General features: G+C 33.8%; 2 protein-coding genes across 2 annotated transcripts; both read right to left on the bottom strand.

Moving 5' to 3' along the window:
- Nucleotides 1-223: 223 nt before the first annotated feature.
- Nucleotides 224-10767, bottom strand: LOC113349498 (uncharacterized protein ycf36-like). Its single transcript, XM_026593468.1, has 6 exons — nt 10038-10767; nt 9919-9947; nt 2957-3013; nt 2645-2840; nt 780-836; nt 224-663 (listed from the first exon to the last, which is right to left on the bottom strand). Exons 1-5 carry the CDS (start codon nt 10543-10545, stop codon nt 817-819), a joined length of 810 nt encoding a protein of 269 aa, XP_026449253.1. The 5' UTR covers nt 10546-10767; the 3' UTR covers nt 224-663; nt 780-816.
- A 327-nt stretch (nt 10768-11094) lies between these two features.
- Nucleotides 11095-18546, bottom strand: LOC113349497 (probable serine/threonine-protein kinase SIS8). The gene is made up of 13 exons (XM_026593467.1): nt 17896-18546; nt 17130-17570; nt 16264-16367; nt 14772-15817; nt 14098-14138; nt 13510-13578; nt 13312-13412; nt 12853-12931; nt 12675-12773; nt 12459-12527; nt 12283-12332; nt 12023-12199; nt 11095-11751 (listed from the first exon to the last, which is right to left on the bottom strand). The coding sequence occupies exons 1-13, from the start codon at nt 18421-18423 to the stop codon at nt 11670-11672; spliced, it is 2886 nt and encodes a 961-aa protein (XP_026449252.1). The 5' UTR covers nt 18424-18546; the 3' UTR covers nt 11095-11669.
- Between the last annotated feature and the right edge of the window lie 3205 nt (nt 18547-21751).

Here is a 21751-nt window from a genome sequence, read left to right on the forward strand (position 1 = left end):
GATGTTGGAGAGTGACTTTGTAGATACCAACTCCTCATAAACAGTTCTGAAGAGTTTGATCGACGGCTATAAATCAATAGTTCATCACCAACTTCGAGAAGTGTTGGGTAATTTACAGTGAGTACTATAACATTATGATATGAGTATATAAAAATTATTTAATTAATATATATATATTTGTTTGTGTTCTGAGGATTTTGAATTTTTCCAGACTTTCAGACACTTATTTTAAAGGCTTTAGTTTTCATATATATAAAGAGGACTAGCATTATACATACAACAGCTTTTGATTTATCAGGGTAAAGTTTGAAGCTTTTTTCTCTTCCATGCGCACTAGTTGGATTTCAAAGAAATGTTAATTCTAACTATTCTACACTATAATTTTTGTATGATTTAATTAGATTGTACAATAATGCAACAAGACTAAAGTATTCTTGAAGTGTGCTATTGTGTTGAACCAGACTCACCACAGAATGCATCAGGTTCAAATGATCTAGAAGATTCATCGTTATAAACTCCGACTACTGACCGTCCCCCGTCTTCTTCAGATGGAAGATATGGGTTATAACTGCTTTCAACATTGACAAGCAGAAAAACAGATATTACCAAAGATGCTGCAAATCCTACTAGTGTGAACTTCAATCTGTTCAATACTGGCTTCACCTATTTTGAAATAACAAACAAACCAAAACCTCATTAAATATAATCGAAAAATATCTAGATAATTCTCTACAAGTCAGTCAAGAGAAAACACAAGGTTTTAAGCGAATCAACATTACCGAAGATGAACCCAAAAGACGATCACGAGCTAAAACTTCAGCAGTCTTCACCCATATCTGTGCATAAGTACTAAAAAGTTTCATGCTCAATTCATACATACTAGCGTATACTACTTACTCTTAACTACAACAAGTAGCTAAAACTATCCAAGAAAGTTGTATCAAGAGTCAGGGACGTCTTTGATATTTAGAAGACCTTGGGCGAAGAACGTCTGGAACGCCTTTTTGACAGAATCTTTTTCATACACTATAAAACTGTATGTTTCCTGATAATAATTAATTATATAATACTAAATTACAAAGATTTCATACGAATTACATGGTTTGCATAAATCTTCTAATAATAAGCACACAACAATCGAAATAAAATAAGAAAATCGTTAAAATAAAAAAAAATGTGTGATAAAGCTAAGTTTAATGACTAAGATGCCCACGTGTCTGAGATTAAAGTTTCCATATACTTGAGTATTTAGTTTATATATATAAGGGGTTAAAACTATGTAATTATACACATATGAATAGAATTCTATCTTCGTCTTCTTTTCCTCTATTTTTGTCTTTTCTTTATTTGATATAATAATACGTTGTCAATACATAGTTATAATCACTAAGCAATTTATTTCTTATGGTCAGTTTATCTAATTATTTTGTTATTTTTAGAATATGATAGATCATTTTTTTACAAATTAAATCTTTTTCTTAATGAAGTTTAACATTTTAATTTTTTACTTCAAAATTTAAAGCTACCCTTTTTGTTTATCTCATAAATCATATGATACGAGGTATATGAAAACAATTACAATCAAATTATATCATTTTATTATTTGTCAATCACTTGTATACCTTTACATCAATTTTGTATACAGTTCATAAAAAAAAATCTAATCATGTTAATATTATATTATCCTTATTAGCTAAAGAAGGTTTTTATTCATATTACAATAAGACCTGTCACGTTTGAAAATTATATCTGATTTGGTTAATAATAAGATGTGAGTTGCTCATTTGAAAATTAATTAAGCAATTAGAAGTTTTTGTTGAATAAATCAAGTATTATTTATTATTTTATTCATATGTGCTAGTTTGGTTTAAATTTTTCTTGTTTATTCAAATGATATTTTGAAATGTGTCCATCCTATAAATTGATGCAAACAACTTCTACTTCTTAAAGTAAAAGAAATGCGTTTGGATAAAAAATTGGTTATCTTAATTGGTTATATTTTATCTTCGATATTTCTGGAAACAAAATTTATCTTTGATAACTACACAAATCGCAACAACTAGATTTTTTTGCCTATAAATAAAGACTGGAACCCAACTTAAAAGGTAACACAACTTCTATTCATTTTCTCGTCTATTCACCTGCTTGGAACTCTCTCTAACTTGGATGTTGGAGAGTGCCTTTGCAGGTACCAATTCCTCATAAACAGTTCTGAAGAGTTTGATCGACAGCTATAAATCAATCATTCATCACCAACTTCGAGAAGTGTTGGGTAATTTACAGTGAGTACTATAACACTATGATATGAGTATATAAAAATTATTTAATTAATATATATATATATATATATTTGTTTGTTTGTGTTCTGATGATTTTGAATTTTTCCTGACTCTCAGACACTTATTTTAAATGCTTTAGTTTTCATATATAAAAAGAGGACTAGCATTATACATACAACAGCTTTTGATTTATCAGGGTAAAGTTTGAAGCTTTTTTCTCTTCCATGCCCACTAGTTGGATTTCAAAGAACTGTTAATTCTAACTATTGTACACTATAATTTTTGTATGATTTAATTAGATTGTACAATAATGCAACAAGACTAAAGTATTCTTGAAGTGTGATATTATGTTGAACCAGACTCACCACAGAATGCATCTGGTTCAAATGATCTAGCAGATTCATCGTTATAAACTCCGGCTACTGACCGTCCCCCGGCTTCTTCAGATGGAAGATATGGGTTATAACTACTTCCAACATTGACAAGCAGAAAAACAGATATTACCAAAGATGCTGCAAGTCCTACTAGTGTGAACTTCAATCTGTTCAATACTGGCTTCACCTATTTTGAAATAACAAACAAACCAAAACCTCATTAAACATAATCGAAAAATATCTAGATAATTCTCAACAAGTAAGTCAAGAGAAAACACAAGGTTTTAAGCGAATCAACATTACCGAAAATGAACCCAAAAGGCGATCGCGAGCTAAAACTTCAGCAGTCTTCACCCATATCTGTGCAAAAGTACTAAAAAGGTTCATGCTCAATTCATACGTACTGGCATACACTACTTACTCTTAACTACAACAAGTAGCTAAAACTATCCAAAAAAGTTGTATCAAGAGTCAGGGACGTCTTTGACATTTAGATGACCCTGGGCGAAGAACGTCTGGAACGCCTTTTTGACAAAATATTTTTTCATACACTATAAAACTGTATGTTTCCTGATAATATTTAATTATATAATACTAAATTACAAAGATTTCATACGAATTACATAGTTTGTCTCTTTATAGATTGTAAAACTACTAGCATCTCCGCATAAAATTTGAAGTTATCAACTTGCTAAAATCCGACTTCCGATAATTAAAACGAACTTAAAAAAGTGATCACGTGGAAGCATTTACATCATTATTTGAATTTCGGTCTCCTAGATTCTTATTATCAAACTCATCAATGAATTTTTAAAAATCATTTATGCTCAAATCTTCTAATAATAAGCACACAACAATTGAAATAAAATAAGAAAATCATTAAAATTAAAAAATGTGTGATAAAGATAAGTGTAATGACTAAGATGCCCACGTGTCTAAGATTAAAGTTTCCATATACTTGAGTATTTAGTCTATATATATATAAGGGGTTAAAACTATGTAATTATACACATATGAATAGAATTCTATCTTCGTCTTTTTTTCCTCTATTTTTGTCTTTTCTTTATTTGATATAATAACACGTTGTCAATACATAGTTATAATTACTAAAAAATTTATTTCTTACAGTCGGTTTATCTAACTCTTTTGTTATTTTTAGAATATGATAGATCATTTTTTTACAAATTAAATCTTTTTCTTAATGAAGTTTAACATTTTAATTTTTTACTTCAAAATTTAAAGCCAACCTTTTGTTTATCTCATAAATCATATGATACGAGGTATATGAAAACAATTACAATCAAATTGTATCATTTTCTTATTTGTCAATCACTTGTATACCTTTACATCAATTTTGTATACAGTTCATAAAAAAAAAATCTAATCATGTTAATGTTATATTATGCTTATTAGCTAAAGAAGGTTTTTATTTATATTACAACAAGACATGTCACGTTTGAATTATATCGGATTTGGTTAATAATAAGATGTGAGTTTCTCATTTGAAAATTAATTAAACAGTTAGAAGTTTTTGTTGAATAAATCAAGTATTATTTATTATTTTATTTATATGTGCTAGTTTGGTTTAAATTTTTCTTGATGTTATACATGACTTAATAAGCAAAAGACACCATTATTGTGATGTACATTGGAGGCACAAACATGTGTTTTACTCGCCATACATAAAAATTCTAATAGTTTTCTTAATACGATATGATTGATGTTTTGATTGACTATTAGATGCAGCGGGTAATTAATTTCGATGAAAAGTTTGATTCTCATTGCTTCTTTGGTTTCATTTATAGCAAAAGAAAGAAAAAATCGCCGAAAGATGATTTGCGGTTTTCATACCACTAAAAAGAAATTATAATAAAAAAATATGGTGTCATCACGGACTTGATTACCTTTTACGATAACCAACCATATGCATGGTTCTTTGACATAAGACCAATTTCAGTTTGATACGTTCGTTTAGTGGACAAAGATCGTGCTATTTATGTATATATTTTTATTTACTTTTCAAGAAACCATCCATCAACCAAAAAATAGATTTTACATATGCGATGATTAAAACAACTTATTTTTGATCAATTATATTTTTAATAAAATATACGAACCATTACTATTGGCTTTTCTCCATTTTTTTCACAAAATGAAAAAAAGAAAATAGATTGACATATTTTTGTCATTATGGTGTGATTAATTCTTTCGTCGACTCTGAAAGAATCACACAAATCATTTAGAACAAAGTAACCTTTATCATTAGATACGGTTTTCTTCAATGGTCGGTTGTATATCTTACAACAAACCATTCAAAACGAACCATCTGTTCATTACAAGATTCCATCCATCAAATGACGAAGTGGATTTTATCCAAAAAGAAAATAGCAATAGTGATTTATTTATATTCTTAAAAATAATTTTTTTCCTGTTATGATTCTATAAGAATGAAATATCGTTATAACAATTGCAAATTCCAATAACACAATGAATTGTTGCACTCTTGAGTTTAGCTTTTCATTAAGCAATTTTGATATTTTTTCGTGGTAATAATATAGGAAATTTTGTTTCATTCCACTTGTAATTGGAACATGAATGGAGATTAAAGGTTAGTGGACGCGTACCCCACATGTTAGTGGATATCATTAGTCCTTGAAGTGACTTTATTAATTGATCTTGACATAAATTTATTTTGATAAAGAAAGTGTTTATAACTTCATTCTGTTGAAGATTTGATTGCATAGTTTTATATATTCTGGTGGATGTAACCAACAAGATCTTTTTTTTCTAAAAGATACTCCATTGTTGATGGTTAGTATGTATGCCTAGAAGATTACTAATAATTTTTATGTTAATGAACATAATTTTTTGAATGGCCCTTGAAGTCATCAGCAACAATGGTACAACCTGATGTTGTTAAAATTTATAAATTACCACGAGTAATGTCTCCGAATTAATCAGATATACTTTATGAAACTTGAAGTTTTCATATATAGATGAAAAAAATTCAGCCGTAATCAGGGGAAACTATAAGCTATTTGAAAAATTGGATTAATTAACTTAAAAGTTATATCAATTTCTCTCCTGACATGATCAAATTAATAAAGGTTGCAATTGTATGATTGGTGTAAAATGTCTCATTTGGCATTTGTATAAACTTTTACCCCATTTAAAAAAACAATCCAGTCACATCTAGCAAGCTTATAGGCTTATAATGTTTTAGAAGAGGCTACAAAAAGTGCTCTTATAGAGTCTATTACAGCACCATTCACATTCTCTAAATTATTATAAGCTCCTCTGAAGATGAAGAGATTATAAAGCACGTGGGAGGTGGAACCAGTAATTCATCGTATTATTTTTTCAAATACGCGTGCACTAGAGATTGTGTGATATCGTAGTAAGCTAATGATTTTTGGATATTCATTTACAGAAACTACTTAAATAATAAATGTTGGCGGTTATTAAACCGATCTGCAGAGAAATACCGATTTATGTGACTTGTTTACATACAATCAAAATTAGATTGGTTAATTTCTCGATTGTCGTAATTTTGGATCCAACATTTAAACACCTTAAAATTTCCAAGCTTGAAAATTATAGGTTGGTTTTAGTCACAATGCGCAATTAAGGAAATATGATCGTTCTAAAATATTTGGAAATTTTGACAAATGCCACACTTCCAATTTCCGGTTTAACAAAGTAGAATAAAAACAGGAAGAACAAACAACAACCATGGTATGATTTCACAAACACTAACTTCGTTTTTCTCCAGATTTAAGTAAACCCATCTCTTTTTCATCTTATTTTCAGGTTTTTACTCAAATCGATGTAGTTTCATGTTAGGGTTTCGTTTTTATTTCAAATTTCATATGTTGAGTCGGTATATGCAGAAAGATGACTCCAGGTAGTTGCATGTTAAGGTTTTGTTTCTATTTCAGTTTTCATAGTCAATTGAAGCATGCAGAATGATTAGTTGATGTTTGATTTGAGTAAGAATGATTGTTTTCTAATTTTATTTGTTATTTGATTTTGTATGTTTGGTATTACCTAATTAGGATAATTACATTTGTGTATCTTCTGTAACTATGGTTTGAAATTGGAGATTTTTAGAGATTAGGGTTGAAATATAAGGATTTTCTGTGTGAAGTGTGGAATTTGATAAATTGTGTCTTTGTTTGTTCATTTGCAGTGGTTATACCCATTATCCATATAGAGACATCAGCGTGTTTGTTGTGGCTAGTGATCTGACTTTTTTATTCCCTCACATGGATAGAGATAAAATTGACATTAAGGAATTTGAGCATATGTTGCGTGTTAAGCTGCGTCTTGATGAAAAGAGAGTTCCTAATTTATATTGGTATTGGATGATAGACCCATGTTCCCCGGAGAGTTTGGTTACAAATGAAGACTCGTTTAAGTTTTGAGAGCATGTTGTACCTGATGATAAAGGCTTCATACGTTTACAAATGGATCTAATGAATTCAGAATTTTGGAAGGGTGATAATGATTTCATTAAGGCTACATTGGAACAACCAGTAATAACAATTGATGACACTCCTAAGAAGGCACTTAAGAGGATTGCTAAGAGGCCAGCTTCAAAGGAAAAGTCTGTAAGGAGATCACCAGTGAAGATTGTAAAAGATCACTAAGGTTGCAAGCTCAATCAAAGAAGGAAAACTCAAATGGAGGAGCATCTAGGAAATTGTTCATGGATCTGCTAAATGAAGTGGAATCTTAGGGTTATTCTTTCCTTAGTCAAGACAATTTTGTTGGTTCTAGCAGTGTACCAATTCAAGAGACTGATACCTTTAATCATAATTAATGGGTTGATGCAGTGAACAACAATGATGCAGGGACAACAGTGATGTTGAGGAGGAGAATGTGGTGCTAGAGAACTCTATTGTGGATTAATGTCACCCTATTAAAGACCCAAATGCTCCACCTATTTTTGATAGTGATGAAGAGATTGATATTGATTATGAAGAAATTGTCAAGACATATAAAGTTGGAGGTGAAAACACTAATTCAAGCAGCAGTGAAGAGGACAATGAAGAAGGTACGGAAGTATTAACTCTTTAGTGTTTATAATTTGTTATTTATTTTTTGAACTTTTGAAGAAATTGGGTAAAAAAGAGTCAGGGTTCTTCATTGCTATATATACAGCTTGAAGATGATGAATAAGACCGTTATAATGAGGGGTAAAATATGGGTCGCCGATTTTTTTCTCTTAGATTCATCCCACGTGTATTCTGACAGTTATCAAATATTGCACGTTTTTTTTCACGTGCACTGAGTCACGGGTTAACTCTCTACTCAATCATTGGTTAACTCGTTCCCAGTTAACTGATTCAGGGGCTGCAATGTCACTTTATACAGGTGATTTAATGTCACGTATATGCTAGCGGATACTGAAGAAAGTTAACTGTTTTCTCGGAAAAACGGGACGAAGAAGGTCAACAGTGTGGCATTTAATAAATGCTGGAAAAAAACGGTGACACTTTCTTAAACATGAAATTGGAAGTGTGGCACTTTATTAAAATTTTGAGGGTTTTGTGCTCAGATCCTAGGATTGATTCAATAGTACTTTGTTTTCCATGTATGATGTATTTGTCGTGGTAGTCTTTGAAGGATTTGTATTGCATTTGCACACGAAATATGTTCGGAGAATATATTCGAATTTGTAATCTTTTGAGGATTCTAATTATATTAAGGCAGTCACCTGACTTGATTAGCTTTAACAATACTTCATGTGCTTCCCAAAATACCAAAATCCAGACTAGTTGATGAGATCAACTTTATAGGTCTGTTGAAGAGTCACTAAAAAACAAAAATCCACACTAAAGCAGCATAATTTTTTAATTATTTTGGTTTGCAGTTTCAAATTATGAATGCATAGAATTTGCTAATTAAATAGACTACACATTCTGTTTTGATGCTTGTTTTCTAAAATAATTATATAGTTCAGTTAGCATCTATAAATAGTCAAAACTTTTACTCATTTTCCTCCGTTTTAGATTTTGTCCCATATGATTTTCTTGACAAGATTTTAATGAAGCAACATCTCATTGGCATTGAATTTTCATTCAAAAAGTTGATATTTGCTCTTTTTTCTTCTTCCTAGTTTTTTTCCATTAGATTTTATTGGCAAGGTTTTAATTAGGAAATTGACTCAATCTAGTGGTCATCCAAGGTTGTATAAACACAATATTTAGTGGATGTCCACATTTGATTAGACCAAATCAACACAACCATGTTTTAGGAATTTGGATGTCCTTCTGAACCACTAAGGTTTAATCACAAATACGATTTTTATTCATGTATGGTAAGGTATCCGTGTCTTGGCACTTTGTTGAAAAGACTACATCAACTACTTTTACAAATCATCCCCGGGAAGTTAGCAATCCACGAGATAGTTCCTCAATGTGTTTAAAAAGCACGAAGACTCGAGAACACTATTATTGGAAGACAATACTGCTTATGAAACACTAAAGAAAACTACATCAACTAGCAGACTTTTTCATGAAAGCATTGCTATCTCCATCGTTCAAGAAACATGTTCATCAAAATTGGAAAATCTCAACTCAAAAATCTGCATGCCAAGATTTGATTGAAGAACTTATTAAGGGGAGACCCATCATCAAAAGTGCACTTACTTTCCTTGTTGTGTTGGTCTTTGCTTGTCCAACACTATTTTAAGTCTTTAAATGTTCACGTGATTTCAAGTTTTTCTCTTTTGTGTTTTCCTGAATATTGTAATGACTTGGACACATTGATCATAAGAGGTAGTGTTTTAAACGTAAGTTTATTAGCTAAGTAAGATTTCTTGTGTCTAAGATTAGGGTTTCTATACATTATGTACCAAGTCTTCTGTCGCTACAAACAGGAGCTAAAAACTATTTAACTACACGCGCATGAATAAAATACCTTCTTCTTCTTTGCCCATGCTTATGTCTCTTCTTTATTGCATAGCAAATTGAATAATATTTACTATTTTTACTTTATATAGTAAGACATGAATTGAATTCTTAATGTTCTGTGAATTAATTGAATCAAGAAGACACATAAAACGCTATGTACCTTATCTTGGACTTACTGATGTTTAATGTTAGCCTATAATAATAACCAAAAAGAAAAAAAAAATTGGTCTAAAAGATAGTTTCTCTTTTTTTGCTACCCTGGGAAATGAAAATACAACTAGTATGCTCATAACTCAGGAGAAATGAAATATACATAAAAGTAAAGGTGATTAGTGATGTAGTTAGTACCTGACCATCATACCAACCAGTTTCTTCATCTGCAACCAGAGAAAGCAACAAAGAATCACAAGTTACAGTGTGAAACCAGATAAGAAAATGAACTAATCAAAGAATTGAAAACAAATTACATTCAACTGTGGCACTAAGAAGGCGATTGCCGACATAAGCCCAGGCAAGATAAATATGAAGAACAGCAATAGTGGCAACACATAAACCACTTGATAATGCACTAAAGACACATTTGAGAGGTGGCTGTAATTCAGGATTCACAACACCAAACCAAGAAACAGGAAGACCAATGAATAGAACAAAACAAGCACCGGAGACGAAAAACCGAGAATAGTACTCGACTAAATCAGAAGTAGAAGCCCATGAATATGGGAAAGAACTGGTGAGGTTTTGATATTCATTTACGGGTTGTTGGTCAAATGGAACAGGACATGCCACTGGTGGTTGTGGGGGTGGTGGTGGTTTTCCTTCATTTTTGGATGAAGATGAACAAGTAATAATGCTTGATGTTTTTGGTAAATTCAGTTGTAGAATTTTGTTTGTGGGTAAGGATTTTTGATGTGGAAGGAGAAAAGCTTTGGGTGGTGGTGGTGGTTTTGATAAGAGGAAGAGATATGGTGTGGCCATGGATTTTATTTTATTTTTGCAAGAATTTTTTTTTTTGGCAGGATTTCTTTGAAGGAGTTGGAGATTTTTCTTTTATTGCTTCCAAGTTTCAAGTATTATTATTGGCTGTTTCTTCTTGCTTTTACTTGTTTGAATTGATGAATTCCTACTTGACAGATGCTTCCAAGTTCAAGGAAGTTCATTATTGAGGGACTAATTTTCCTAATGATGTGATCAACCAAGAAGAAGGATAGTTTTCTTGTTATTATATGCCATCAGATAGAATTACCACACCACGCGAAACTCGAAGTCATTTGACGATGATGATCAAACATCGCAGGGGTCATTTTCAGTTCATGTCTTACATTACTTGAAGTAGTTGACTACTAACTACTAAATTGCTTTGCCTGTATTTGTACTACACTGAGAATGAATTGTCTCCAAGCTTTCTGCAAGTACTAAGCCTAAAGACATCAGTTTCACCGACAGAAAGACGCGACACTACGTTGTACTAAGAGTATCAACCACCTGTGAAACCAGAGCCTAGTTTCCACCCGAAAGCAAAAGAAGTTGTGAAGTCAAAAAATGAATAGAGAAACTAGTACAAGTATAGGTTTAGTGCATTCTGCACTTGCTGTTGTTTCACTTTAGCTTTCCTTTATGTAAATGAATTGGCAATGAGAAAGTCTATATACATTTCCAAATAAGCTTTCCATCAATTAGAATCCCCTTCCCAAAATACAGAATTGCGATTCTAAATTCATATTTATATTCATGATTTCTATGTTTCAACCGTTTATGATTTCGCTAATTACCTACCCAGCCTTTTGGAGAATATTACTACTCACCTTTGGCTCTGCTCTACTGCCCTTTGTGCAGTCTGTTTGACCACAGGGGCTTGATATCCACCCTTTTTCTTTTCTGGAACACAGACATGATCTCCACCACACCCTTCTGATGGCGTCTTGTTGCAGTCCCCAATTCGAATGAACCAACAACTTCGATTGATCTTCTTTGTTTTGCAGAATGAATACTGCTGCTTTGGTCTTGAGCCTGACTCAAAGCTGTTGACTGTTATATAACTCGACCAACAGCTGGAATTTTTCTTTTTTTCTTTGAGAGTTTTAAACCACTTGGTCTTGCACCTACGTTTTATCAACTAATAAACGCTTCAGAGGCTTAAGCAGTGCCATTAGCTGTGCGAAAGAAGGCCTAAGCTTCGGATCACTGCAGACACAAGCAAAAAGGAAACTGATACTTACATTACAGTAACAAACAGAAAAATACCGATTCCTGGGGAGATTCAAAGGATGAATATTTATTGGTTAGTTTTGCCGCACATGAGTTGAAGGTGATGTAAGAATTTAGCAATCGGGATTTTCAATTAGCTATTTTTACTTTCATATATGAAGTGACACCAGAGATGATTTTATCATTCTACGACCATGGTAAATCTATGTGAACTAATGTCAGAAAGCATGGGAAATAAGAAATGTACCTCTGCCAACAATCTTGTATGATTTTAGCAACCGTTGATTCAACATTGGCAGGTATCTCAAGGCGCCTATTCTGAAATCCAACAGCTCCAACTACCTGCATTGGATTCATTCCACTCCATGGACTACGCAAGGTAACAAGTTCCCACAGTATCACACCAAAGCTATACACATCACATCTGCAGTTAACCATATCCGATTTTAAGACTTGAAAATCTTTCTGATAAGTTGAAGGCTTTCAAGAGAGTTTTAGTTCACTCACTTCTCATCCGATGGTTCATTTCTAAGAACTTCTGGTGCCATATACTCCGGCTTCAGAAATATAAATACAACAGTCAATATTTTGCTAAATAAATGTGACGGAGCTTAATTTGAAAACAGAGCAAGATGATAAATATTTGAAATAGGTTAAAGAATCTCAAGGTTCAGCAGTATTACAGTGCCGGCCATCGACTTTGAAGACAGAAATGTCTGGTGCTTCAAACGTGATAATCCAAAATCACAGACCTGCAGACACATGCCAAAAGATCATAGACTTCAGCAAACCAAAATCAAACTTGGGTATCTGTTTCTACCATCTCATAAAATAGCTACAGCAACAAGTTTTGACACCTAGGAGCTTAGTTAATAAGTTAGTTTGCCATGTGCACGAACCTTAACAACCCAATTTCTATCAACAAGGAGATTCGGAGATTTCAGATCTCGATGCACAATTATAGGGTTGCTAGTATGTAAGTAATTCATTCCCCTGGCCTGCGAGCAATAGCTGAATATCATCAGTGCACGTGAATGTATACTGTCACTGGAATAATCACGAGTTACCAACATATACCACATCCAAAGCCATCCGCAGTCGTCGCTTTTCCTCAAGTTGAATGTTCGGACGATGCAACAACCTGCACAAACTCCCCCTGTAGAACCATAAAAGGGATTAAGATTGGGATATGCTAAAAATATAGAAGTAAAAACCTATGTTGCTGATATCAGCTTTACTAGGTGCTGCTCAACAATGCCCAGGTACTAGCTCTAATCTGTATGAACTTCTAATTGCCGTCATTTAATATGGGGGGGGGGGGGGGTTAAACGGATTACTACTGGGGTCCTAGACAAAAGTTGGAAGCACGAAAGCTGTACTTTCCAACCTTTCAAGAAGATGTCCCTACAAAACTAAAAAATGTCAAAAATTGGTCACATCTCCCAACATAAATTCCCATATCCAACATGAGCCCCTATGAGCAGTTGAGCACCAAAACAACTATTTGAAGCAAGTAATTTGAGAATGACAACCAACCTGGGAAGAAACTCTGTTAGTATTGAAAGATTTGGAGGCCGTGTTACCGCTCCCATGAAAAGAACAACATTTGGATGTCTCAGCCTTAGCATTATTCTAACCTGAAAACAACACCGGTATATCTTTTAGATAACAATGTAATCAAGAATTTGATTCTTCAATAACGCATCAGTAACTATTAGTAGTTGTGATGCTTACTTCACACTTGAGTTGCTCCAGTGCATCGCCTGAGAAATCTTGGTCAAAAAACTTCTTTACAGCGACTTCCTGTCACACAGGCATTATTTATATTATTCTGATGAAAAAAAAAGTCTAATTTATGTTTAAATTCAGTTTGTAGATCCAATTTTTGACAAACAGTCTCGACAATGGTCTCAACATTTATCTTGTTAATAATGTAACATGTGGTTGCAAGACGATCAACAGAGATAGATACGTCACAACAGTTCCAGACTTCGAAAATCATAAAGTGGAAGAATAAAGACAAATAATTTATTTGGCCCTACACTTGATGGTACTTAGAAAAAAATGATCATAAGTTTAACTCATGAATCAGGAGTTAGAATAAACTAATAAATTGTTGACACTAAATCAATCAATCAAGAGGTATAGATATCCTGCATCCACCAATTGATGCAGTAATCTACGACCAACAGGTAAAAAGTCACACCAAGTGTATGGCAATAGTGCATGGTATATTATTAAAAATGGAATCCCGTCACACACTGCTTGAAAAGCTAGATAATACTAATTAAAATTATAAAATGCAGCGAAAGTCTCACTTACGGTGCCATTCCAATCAGCACGATAAACCTCTCCATATGATCCTGCAGACCACGAAAAATCAACAAACACGCAAAATAGTCAACTCTCAAGAAAATGGAAGGCACTAGCGACACACATCAAATCTATAGGTTAGTGCTCAAAAATTTCCTGCTTGCATGACAACCTAAAAACCAAGTAGACCAAACTGTCCAAATGTAAACATGGTTGTAGAAATCAGAACGAAAGTTGGTCTAATAAATTTCAAGGACTCCTAGGATCACACGCATAGCTAGGCAATTCTGGTCAAAACCATTGTTCATACTATTAGAGATAAGTAACATCATTGGTGAAGTTACAGTTATTGTTCCTCATAATTGGATGTTTTGATGGTTCTTACAGATGATCTTTCTTCTACATCCCATCTCTATGCATCTAGAAAATATCTACTCATGAGAAATAGCATAAACAGTGTATTCTCAAACAAACAGCTTCATAATTTGTTCATTTCAAGTATATTTTGGCTGGAAATGGGACTTCTGAAAACATTGTATTTAAAGAAGTCCACAAAAAACATCATGATTAAGCAAATGAAAAATGCAACTTAATCTTATTCAGCCTCCAAACTAAATTAGCACAAAATGAAACTTTCATGAAACTGCAAATCACATCAGGAAAATAATCAAGTCGATACTTACCAATACCAATTCGTTCACCTATCTGGATATCTTCCCATGGTATCTCCCACTCAGCAACCTCATCCAACATTGAGTTAATCCACTGATTGTGAAGATTTCTCGCAATTTGTGCATCACGTTTGGTTGTTTCTGCAGTGATCTCTTTAGATCCCTTAGTTCTTTGTTGATCATCATTGTAACCAATTACTCCTTTAGACTTTGCACTGGTAACTGTCCCTGCACTTCCTTGAGAGCATTGTGGACCAGCAGTCAACAGGTTTTCATGTTGTCTTTGTGACACTTGATTAATGAGTGCAGACGGACTCGTAGAAAAATGAAACATGAACCCATCGTTACTCCCATCTACAAGAGGAATAGCATTTCGATTTTCTGCCAAACAGTTAGCAGAATGACTCTGCTTAGTTTGGTCCATCTCTTTGCTGGGAAACTCCTGTGAAGGCTTCGCACCAATGTTTTCCTCGGGCAAGGAAGAGCTTCGCACAAGCAACTTATGGCCTCCCAGATTCTGAGGAGCAGTTAAACCGGCAAATAGATCTGGAGGAGGCACTGCAGAACTCTCTAACAAAAGAGCATGAAGTTTTTGTGCAAAATCAGGGTTTTGTGCTGCAGTGATCACACACTTGGAAACATCTTTAACTTGAATCTTTTGAGCAGGTGAATTTTTTCCATTGGTTCCAGAGGTGCCTTCATTTGATCTTCGTAACGAAGGAAGAAGCTGTCCAAAATCATGTTCAAACTTTTCCGTGTCATTTTTTCCAACAACTTTCCCGTTAGTTCCCTCGAAGGGCATGCCTAAGGAAGAACCTTCACTTAAACCCGAACCATCAGTCCTAGCAAGACCAGAATCAGGGGAACATGCTTGCAGTGTCGCAAAATTCTTCTTTGGTTCATTTTTTCCCTTGTCAAATGGCAAGCATGACTCCCTTAGAGTCTGCTCATTGGTTTTGGAGCTCCGAAGATCTACACCAAGATTTTGAAGATAGCTAGTGGGTATTTCAGCAGGAACCAGAACACCTGGAGCTCCCATCAGATCAATTATGTATTCACTGCATCATCAAGCAACATTTTTGCATCAGTAACTTTGCAGAAGATTTTTGTAACTGCAAGAGCAAGTCTTATCCTCTCACATGCTGAAAATGTCTAAAAGTAGTTGTGATTGCATTTAGCACTTTTTTTTTTATGCCTAGCTGCTTACCTTATGAAGGATCAAATTAACCAACAAGGTGGAGATACGAGATTCAATGGCCTGATGAATCAATTTAAGGTATGTATTATTCTAGCAATAAAGAGCATGCATATTCAGCTGGTAGAGTAGAATCAGTGAATTCTAAATATCTGTCGTATATCTCAACGTAAAAGAAAAACAAACGGAAAACCAGAAACTTATAAAAAGGACAAACATAATCACAGACAGATGCTATAACATTATGGATCTGAACCCTTGAGATCTAATTTCTATAGAACTGTAAAGTGAAAAGGATGAGATAATCACCCGTCATAATCAAGTTTAATCATATTCACAGCTCCATCATCAGTACCGGTGTAGTAGCTCCCTTTCACCAGCCTACATGGAAGATTGATGCGATCAGCTAGTACCTAGACAGAAGTGTGAAACAGCTTATTGGTTAAGGTCATGAACTGGGAAAAGAAGATAAAAAATATTTGCCAACAAAATAAGTGAAATCAGTACCCCAAGTACCGCCACAAAAGAAAGTTGGCAAAAAGAAGTCAATGTTTGAATTAACCATGGGAAAAGACAACCCTTTTTCTCCAAGATCCACTGTTTTCATATGGCTAAACCAACATACTTCTAGACCATAAGGCAAGTTTCGTAAAAACCATATAATTCATACAAATTAGTAAATTTTGTAATCTTTCAAAGTTGAAGACTGTCTAGCAAGACAAACAACAACATATTATGAGAGTGAGAACAGATTAACAATTATTCAGTTCCAACATTTTATCAATGCAAGTGTCGTGTAAGACGAAAGGAGCATTATATGTTAAAAGCCTCACTCTTTAGAGTCTTTAGAGGGAATATAGAAACTTAAAGTCCTATTGTAGGGTGTAGCTTCTAGTCTACAGGCAGTTTCATGGTCCACCATAAAACATAGCAAACTAACAGAAAAATAATACACATTAAGATAAGGAACAGAAAAAAAAGTTAGGCATGTTGATCATTCTCCTCGATATATTGATCAATTAATGCATGTTAAAACAACTACTGGAAGAAACTAATCTCCCTTTTGCATAAAAAGGAGTGGAATGCACCACGCAAAACAAAAATAAAATACGCCTGCAAAAGGGACTTAAGTTGATAAATGCACATAAAGAAGAGACAGAGGGAGTAGATTGAACCTTAAACAGCAAGGCCCTGTGACGCGAAAGTCCAAGGTCAAGTGAACCAATAGGAATGACATTGGTATTTAGAGAACTTCGTAACTGATTTCGTCTTACCACCCACCGGCTTACCATTTCATCAGCATCACTTACTGGTCCTCCCATGCTATCTACAACCAGATTAGCTATCTTTTGAAGCAAACCACTTTTAACTGGACCAAGCTCTGAAGCTCGACATTCCAAGACTAACGAATCTATACATCTCTCTAGATTTTGCAATGTTGGATCATCAGCATGGTTAACTAATACAACTTCGTATTCTACATTATCTGATACCGACAAAGCTTGAAGATCAGCCAGCAACGGCATATTCCCTTGCATTAGGGTGTTTGAAGTAATGCTGTATACATCATAGAACCCATCATTTACTCTTTCATTATAATTTACAACATTAGAGGTCTGCCCACACAAACAAGAAAACAAAAAACAATCAGCCCAAATGCAAAAGTTCATAACATTTCGCGCTAACATCAACAATGAAGTGACTGAGATAGACATTCATTATGTTCTTCACTGCAAGAGTGGGATTGTGGAAGTATCAGCCTCTAATTCCTAAGTGTAATGCCCCCAAAAATCAATTGTGGGGGTATTCACAAACATGCAAATTCATCAATTCAAACATGCAGTAACCAGTAATGAATCAAACAAAACTCAATTTAATCTCAAAATACTGATCCAAATCAAACAAAATTTAAAACCCAAATCAAAATTATAAAAATCTTACCCAATATTTGAAAGAAACTTGATCAATAGGGGTCTCATTTTTGGCATTGGAAGAAGTAACAGAAGAAGAAGAATTAGAAGGAGAAGGAAACTTCAAACTAATCTCCTTAGCAACTTCAATCTGAGCTGATTCATGTTTATCTTCTCTACTCTTAGGATCTGAAACACTCATAGCCATAGCTAATTGCACTTGAAATTCTTCTTCAAAGTAATTATAATCAGAAATACAATTCATGTTATTATTATTAACATTCTCCATTATACCAGAAGAATCAAGAATCATATGATTCCCCCCTCCTCCACCTCCACCACCACCACCACCTCTATTGGTGGTGGTTCTTGGAAATGGTGTTGATGAAGAAGAAGGAGAAGAAGCAGAAGGTGGTGATTGTGATTTAGTGGATGATGATGAACTACTCTGAGTTGCTGTTAAAGATGATGATTCATTTAATCTGTTTTGATGATTTTCATTGATGTGGTTTCCACCTCCTCCTCCTCCTATGTGAAGCTTTCTTAAGAGATTCTTCATCTCTTTCTCTATGCCCCTTTCTCTTTCTAAGCCTACTTTATGTATTTATTTTTTTTAATCCACTTGATTGAAAATGAATAATGTTTATTAATAAAATTAACCCACCACTTCTTCTTCTTCTTCTTCAAATTCTCTCTGTATGGACTGACTGAATTCTTGAAATGAAAGACTTTTTATATACCTAGATAGAGGGAGAGAAAGAGAGGGGAGTGTAGGATCCAGTGATATTGTTTTATTTTACTACTGGTGCTCTGGGACCCACATGGTTCAGGGACTACGATCCCGATTGCGACGCTCCGGTGAGATCGACGGCTGCTTGAGTCTGTTGAGATCATGATTGATGATGGTTAAACTCAGATGAGACGAAAATGAGCCGTCGATATAGTCTGGTGAGATCATGATCGTTGATGGCTAAACTCCGAAGAGATTGAGACGAAAAATGATGTAAAGTTGTGATAAGATTGTAAATTAGACTAACATGTTTAAGATTTCATTTATATAATGTTTTTATTTTGATACTAGACACATCGCAAAACGTTACAATATTTTTCGTGAGGGTGCGATTGTAGTTAAAGTGGGATCACTCTATTTATTTTTGTTGATATCTATTTCAAGATTTCTCCTCAAATAGATCCAGTTTCTTTTGCATTTTATTTGCACTATTGCTAGAGGTGGATACCGCTGTTAGAAGGCAAATATCAATCCATATATAACTAAATACCTGACAGTTGGATTCTGAGTCGTATCCACCTTTAGCGAACATGGCAGCAGCGGAGCCAGAAGTTGGCCTATGGGAAGGCAAAAATAATTGAGAGTAGGCAAAAGGAAGAAAAATAGGTTTGAGATGTCGAAAAAATGGATTAGGACAGGCAAAATTGGGTCGGGAGCCTGCCCGACAGGGTAGGCACCTTTGCCATGGGTTGTCTCTGCCACTGAAACATGATACCCACCTTCAGCAGTAATGCTTTAGTTGCACTGGACTTTTGAGAAACCATCAGCTAAATAAGTTAAAATGAGAAATAGTTACATAATAAAGGGTGTTTGGACACATCTGTAGAAATAACTTTTCAACCTCTAGAAATAAAAAGTCTGAAATTAGGTTTGGAACAATAGTTTCGAACAAGATTGGAGTATTATTTTTATAGAAAAGAAAAAAAAATATTTGTGAAGCAAATTTTTTTACTTCTGATATCCAAACACCCTTCAAAAGGTAGATAACGGCTGGATAGTGTAACGTATGATTTTCGATCGATGGATAAAAAAAATTAAATAAAAATTCAGGTAAATTGTTTTCAGTTACTATAAGTGTCAAGAAGTAGGTAGCTAAAGTTTTTTTTTGTTCATATGGTTGTTTCTTTTTAAAGCTCCGTTTCAACTTAGCACTCAACGACAAAACTAGACGGTTTCAAATTGAACGGTAGGTGAAGCCGCGTGTTCGGTAAATGCAGGGATAAGATAACAGTCTCTGATAAAGAAAAAAGATTATAAATATTTCAATGTAACTGTTTTTCTTGCCGTTTTCAAATTTATAAAGATTTTTCTTACGCGTCCTTAAGTTTAAATTTCGTTGTAACTCTATTCCAGATTGGATCACCATTAAATGAAAGGTTCGATCCACCGTAATTTTTCTGTAATTATAGACTAAAGTTGAGCTGAATGACATTTCAATCCTACCAAATAAAAATCAGACAATTACCGGTCACACATTCTTCATTAATAGCAGAAATAAGTATGTATTTTTAGTTAGATATTTATGAGCCGAGTTTGTACATTTTAATTTAGATGTTTATATTTACGAGCTGAATTTATAAGCATCTTAAATTTTATCAATCGAACAAAAATGATATACAAAAAAGACTATAATAATAACAAATCGTAGCTTTTAATGAAGGGTTTGAAATGCAAAGAGCGATTGTTTGGAAAGGAAAATGAAGTGTCTAATAGGTAAACTGAAAGCAACAACTTGATGCGAGAAGCTTTTGTTTTCTAAGACTTTAGACTACTCAAAATGGGATCACAAACAATAACATGATCCCACAATTTTTGTTTTATTAGTAATACTAGTAGGACATTATCCACCCAGTGTCCAACTACTATTAGTAAATTTAATAGCAACATAAAGTGTTTGATCTTCCCTGTTTCTTAGACATTTATACATTTTTTTGTAACAAAGAAGTTAGGGTAATTGGATATATGCAAGAACATAATTTCAGGATGATTTTCAAAAGAAGAGTCATTATTTTTCGATGGAGCAAATTGTTTTCGTTTATGGCTTATGGGATTGATTTTTGTTTCTTGAGAAGCTAATCATTTCTCCTTTAGGACTCGGATATGTATCTCCCAAACAAGTTCCTCCAATAAAAAAAATTATGGATCCCGTAATTTTCTTGTAAGAGCAAGTCTGACGGTGGAATCCAACCTATTCCAAGCTTGGAAAAAGTGTGGAATATCAAGTCTAATGTACTCCAATTTGGTGCCATCCGCACTTTTTCTAAGTCATGTTCCATGGTATTGTGGAATGGTGTATGGAATCCAAATAAACACTATTCTTAATAGCGTACTAAAAGACGAAAAACGCTATTCTTAATATCACTAAACAAACGCTAATTAAAATATCGTTTTTTGTCTGTTAGCATAAGTTAAAAACAAAAAAGTGCTGCAGTAAATCATAGAGAAGAAGACAAAGAGGCGTAGAAGTAATAAGATTTCTTATTGGTTATAGTCATAGTAGTACATAGTATCCTTTATATACTAGGAAAAGGAAAAATCAAAAGATTTTCGTTATGGGCCGCACATCTATGGGCCCTAGGCCCTACAACACTCCCCCTTGTGTGGTCCAATAACACTTCATATGCAGTGCTTCACGTATAGTGCTTCGAATGTAGTTCTTCAAGTGTCGTCCTCTCCTTGATGACTTGTGCCGAAATCAATTGCCTCATTAAAACTTTGACAAGGAAAAACTCAGTGGGACAAAACTTTGGTAAAACTCTTCACACGTAGTACTTCACATGTTGTCTCGTACTTTACATGTAGTTCATCACATGAAATACGATCTTCAAGGACCGATAAGTCTAAGTAATTGCCTCCTTAAAACTTCGTCAGGAAAACCTAGAGGGACAAAACCTGAATTAAAAAAAGAGAGTACAATATTAAGTAAACTTAGAACATAGTTGGAATATAATATGTTGCCTCATTAAAACCTTGACAACAAAAAAGAGTACAACGTGACAGATGCAAGAAAAGGTTATGTATTGCACATGATCACTTTGCTCCGTTGAAGTTGACTGGTTGCTTCACAACTCCTGAGGCAAAAAATCCTCGTGGGAAA

The sequence above is a fragment of the Papaver somniferum genome, chromosome 2 (assembly GCF_003573695.1).
Source record: "Papaver somniferum cultivar HN1 chromosome 2, ASM357369v1, whole genome shotgun sequence".
Taxonomy (NCBI): Eukaryota; Viridiplantae; Streptophyta; class Magnoliopsida; order Ranunculales; family Papaveraceae; genus Papaver; species Papaver somniferum.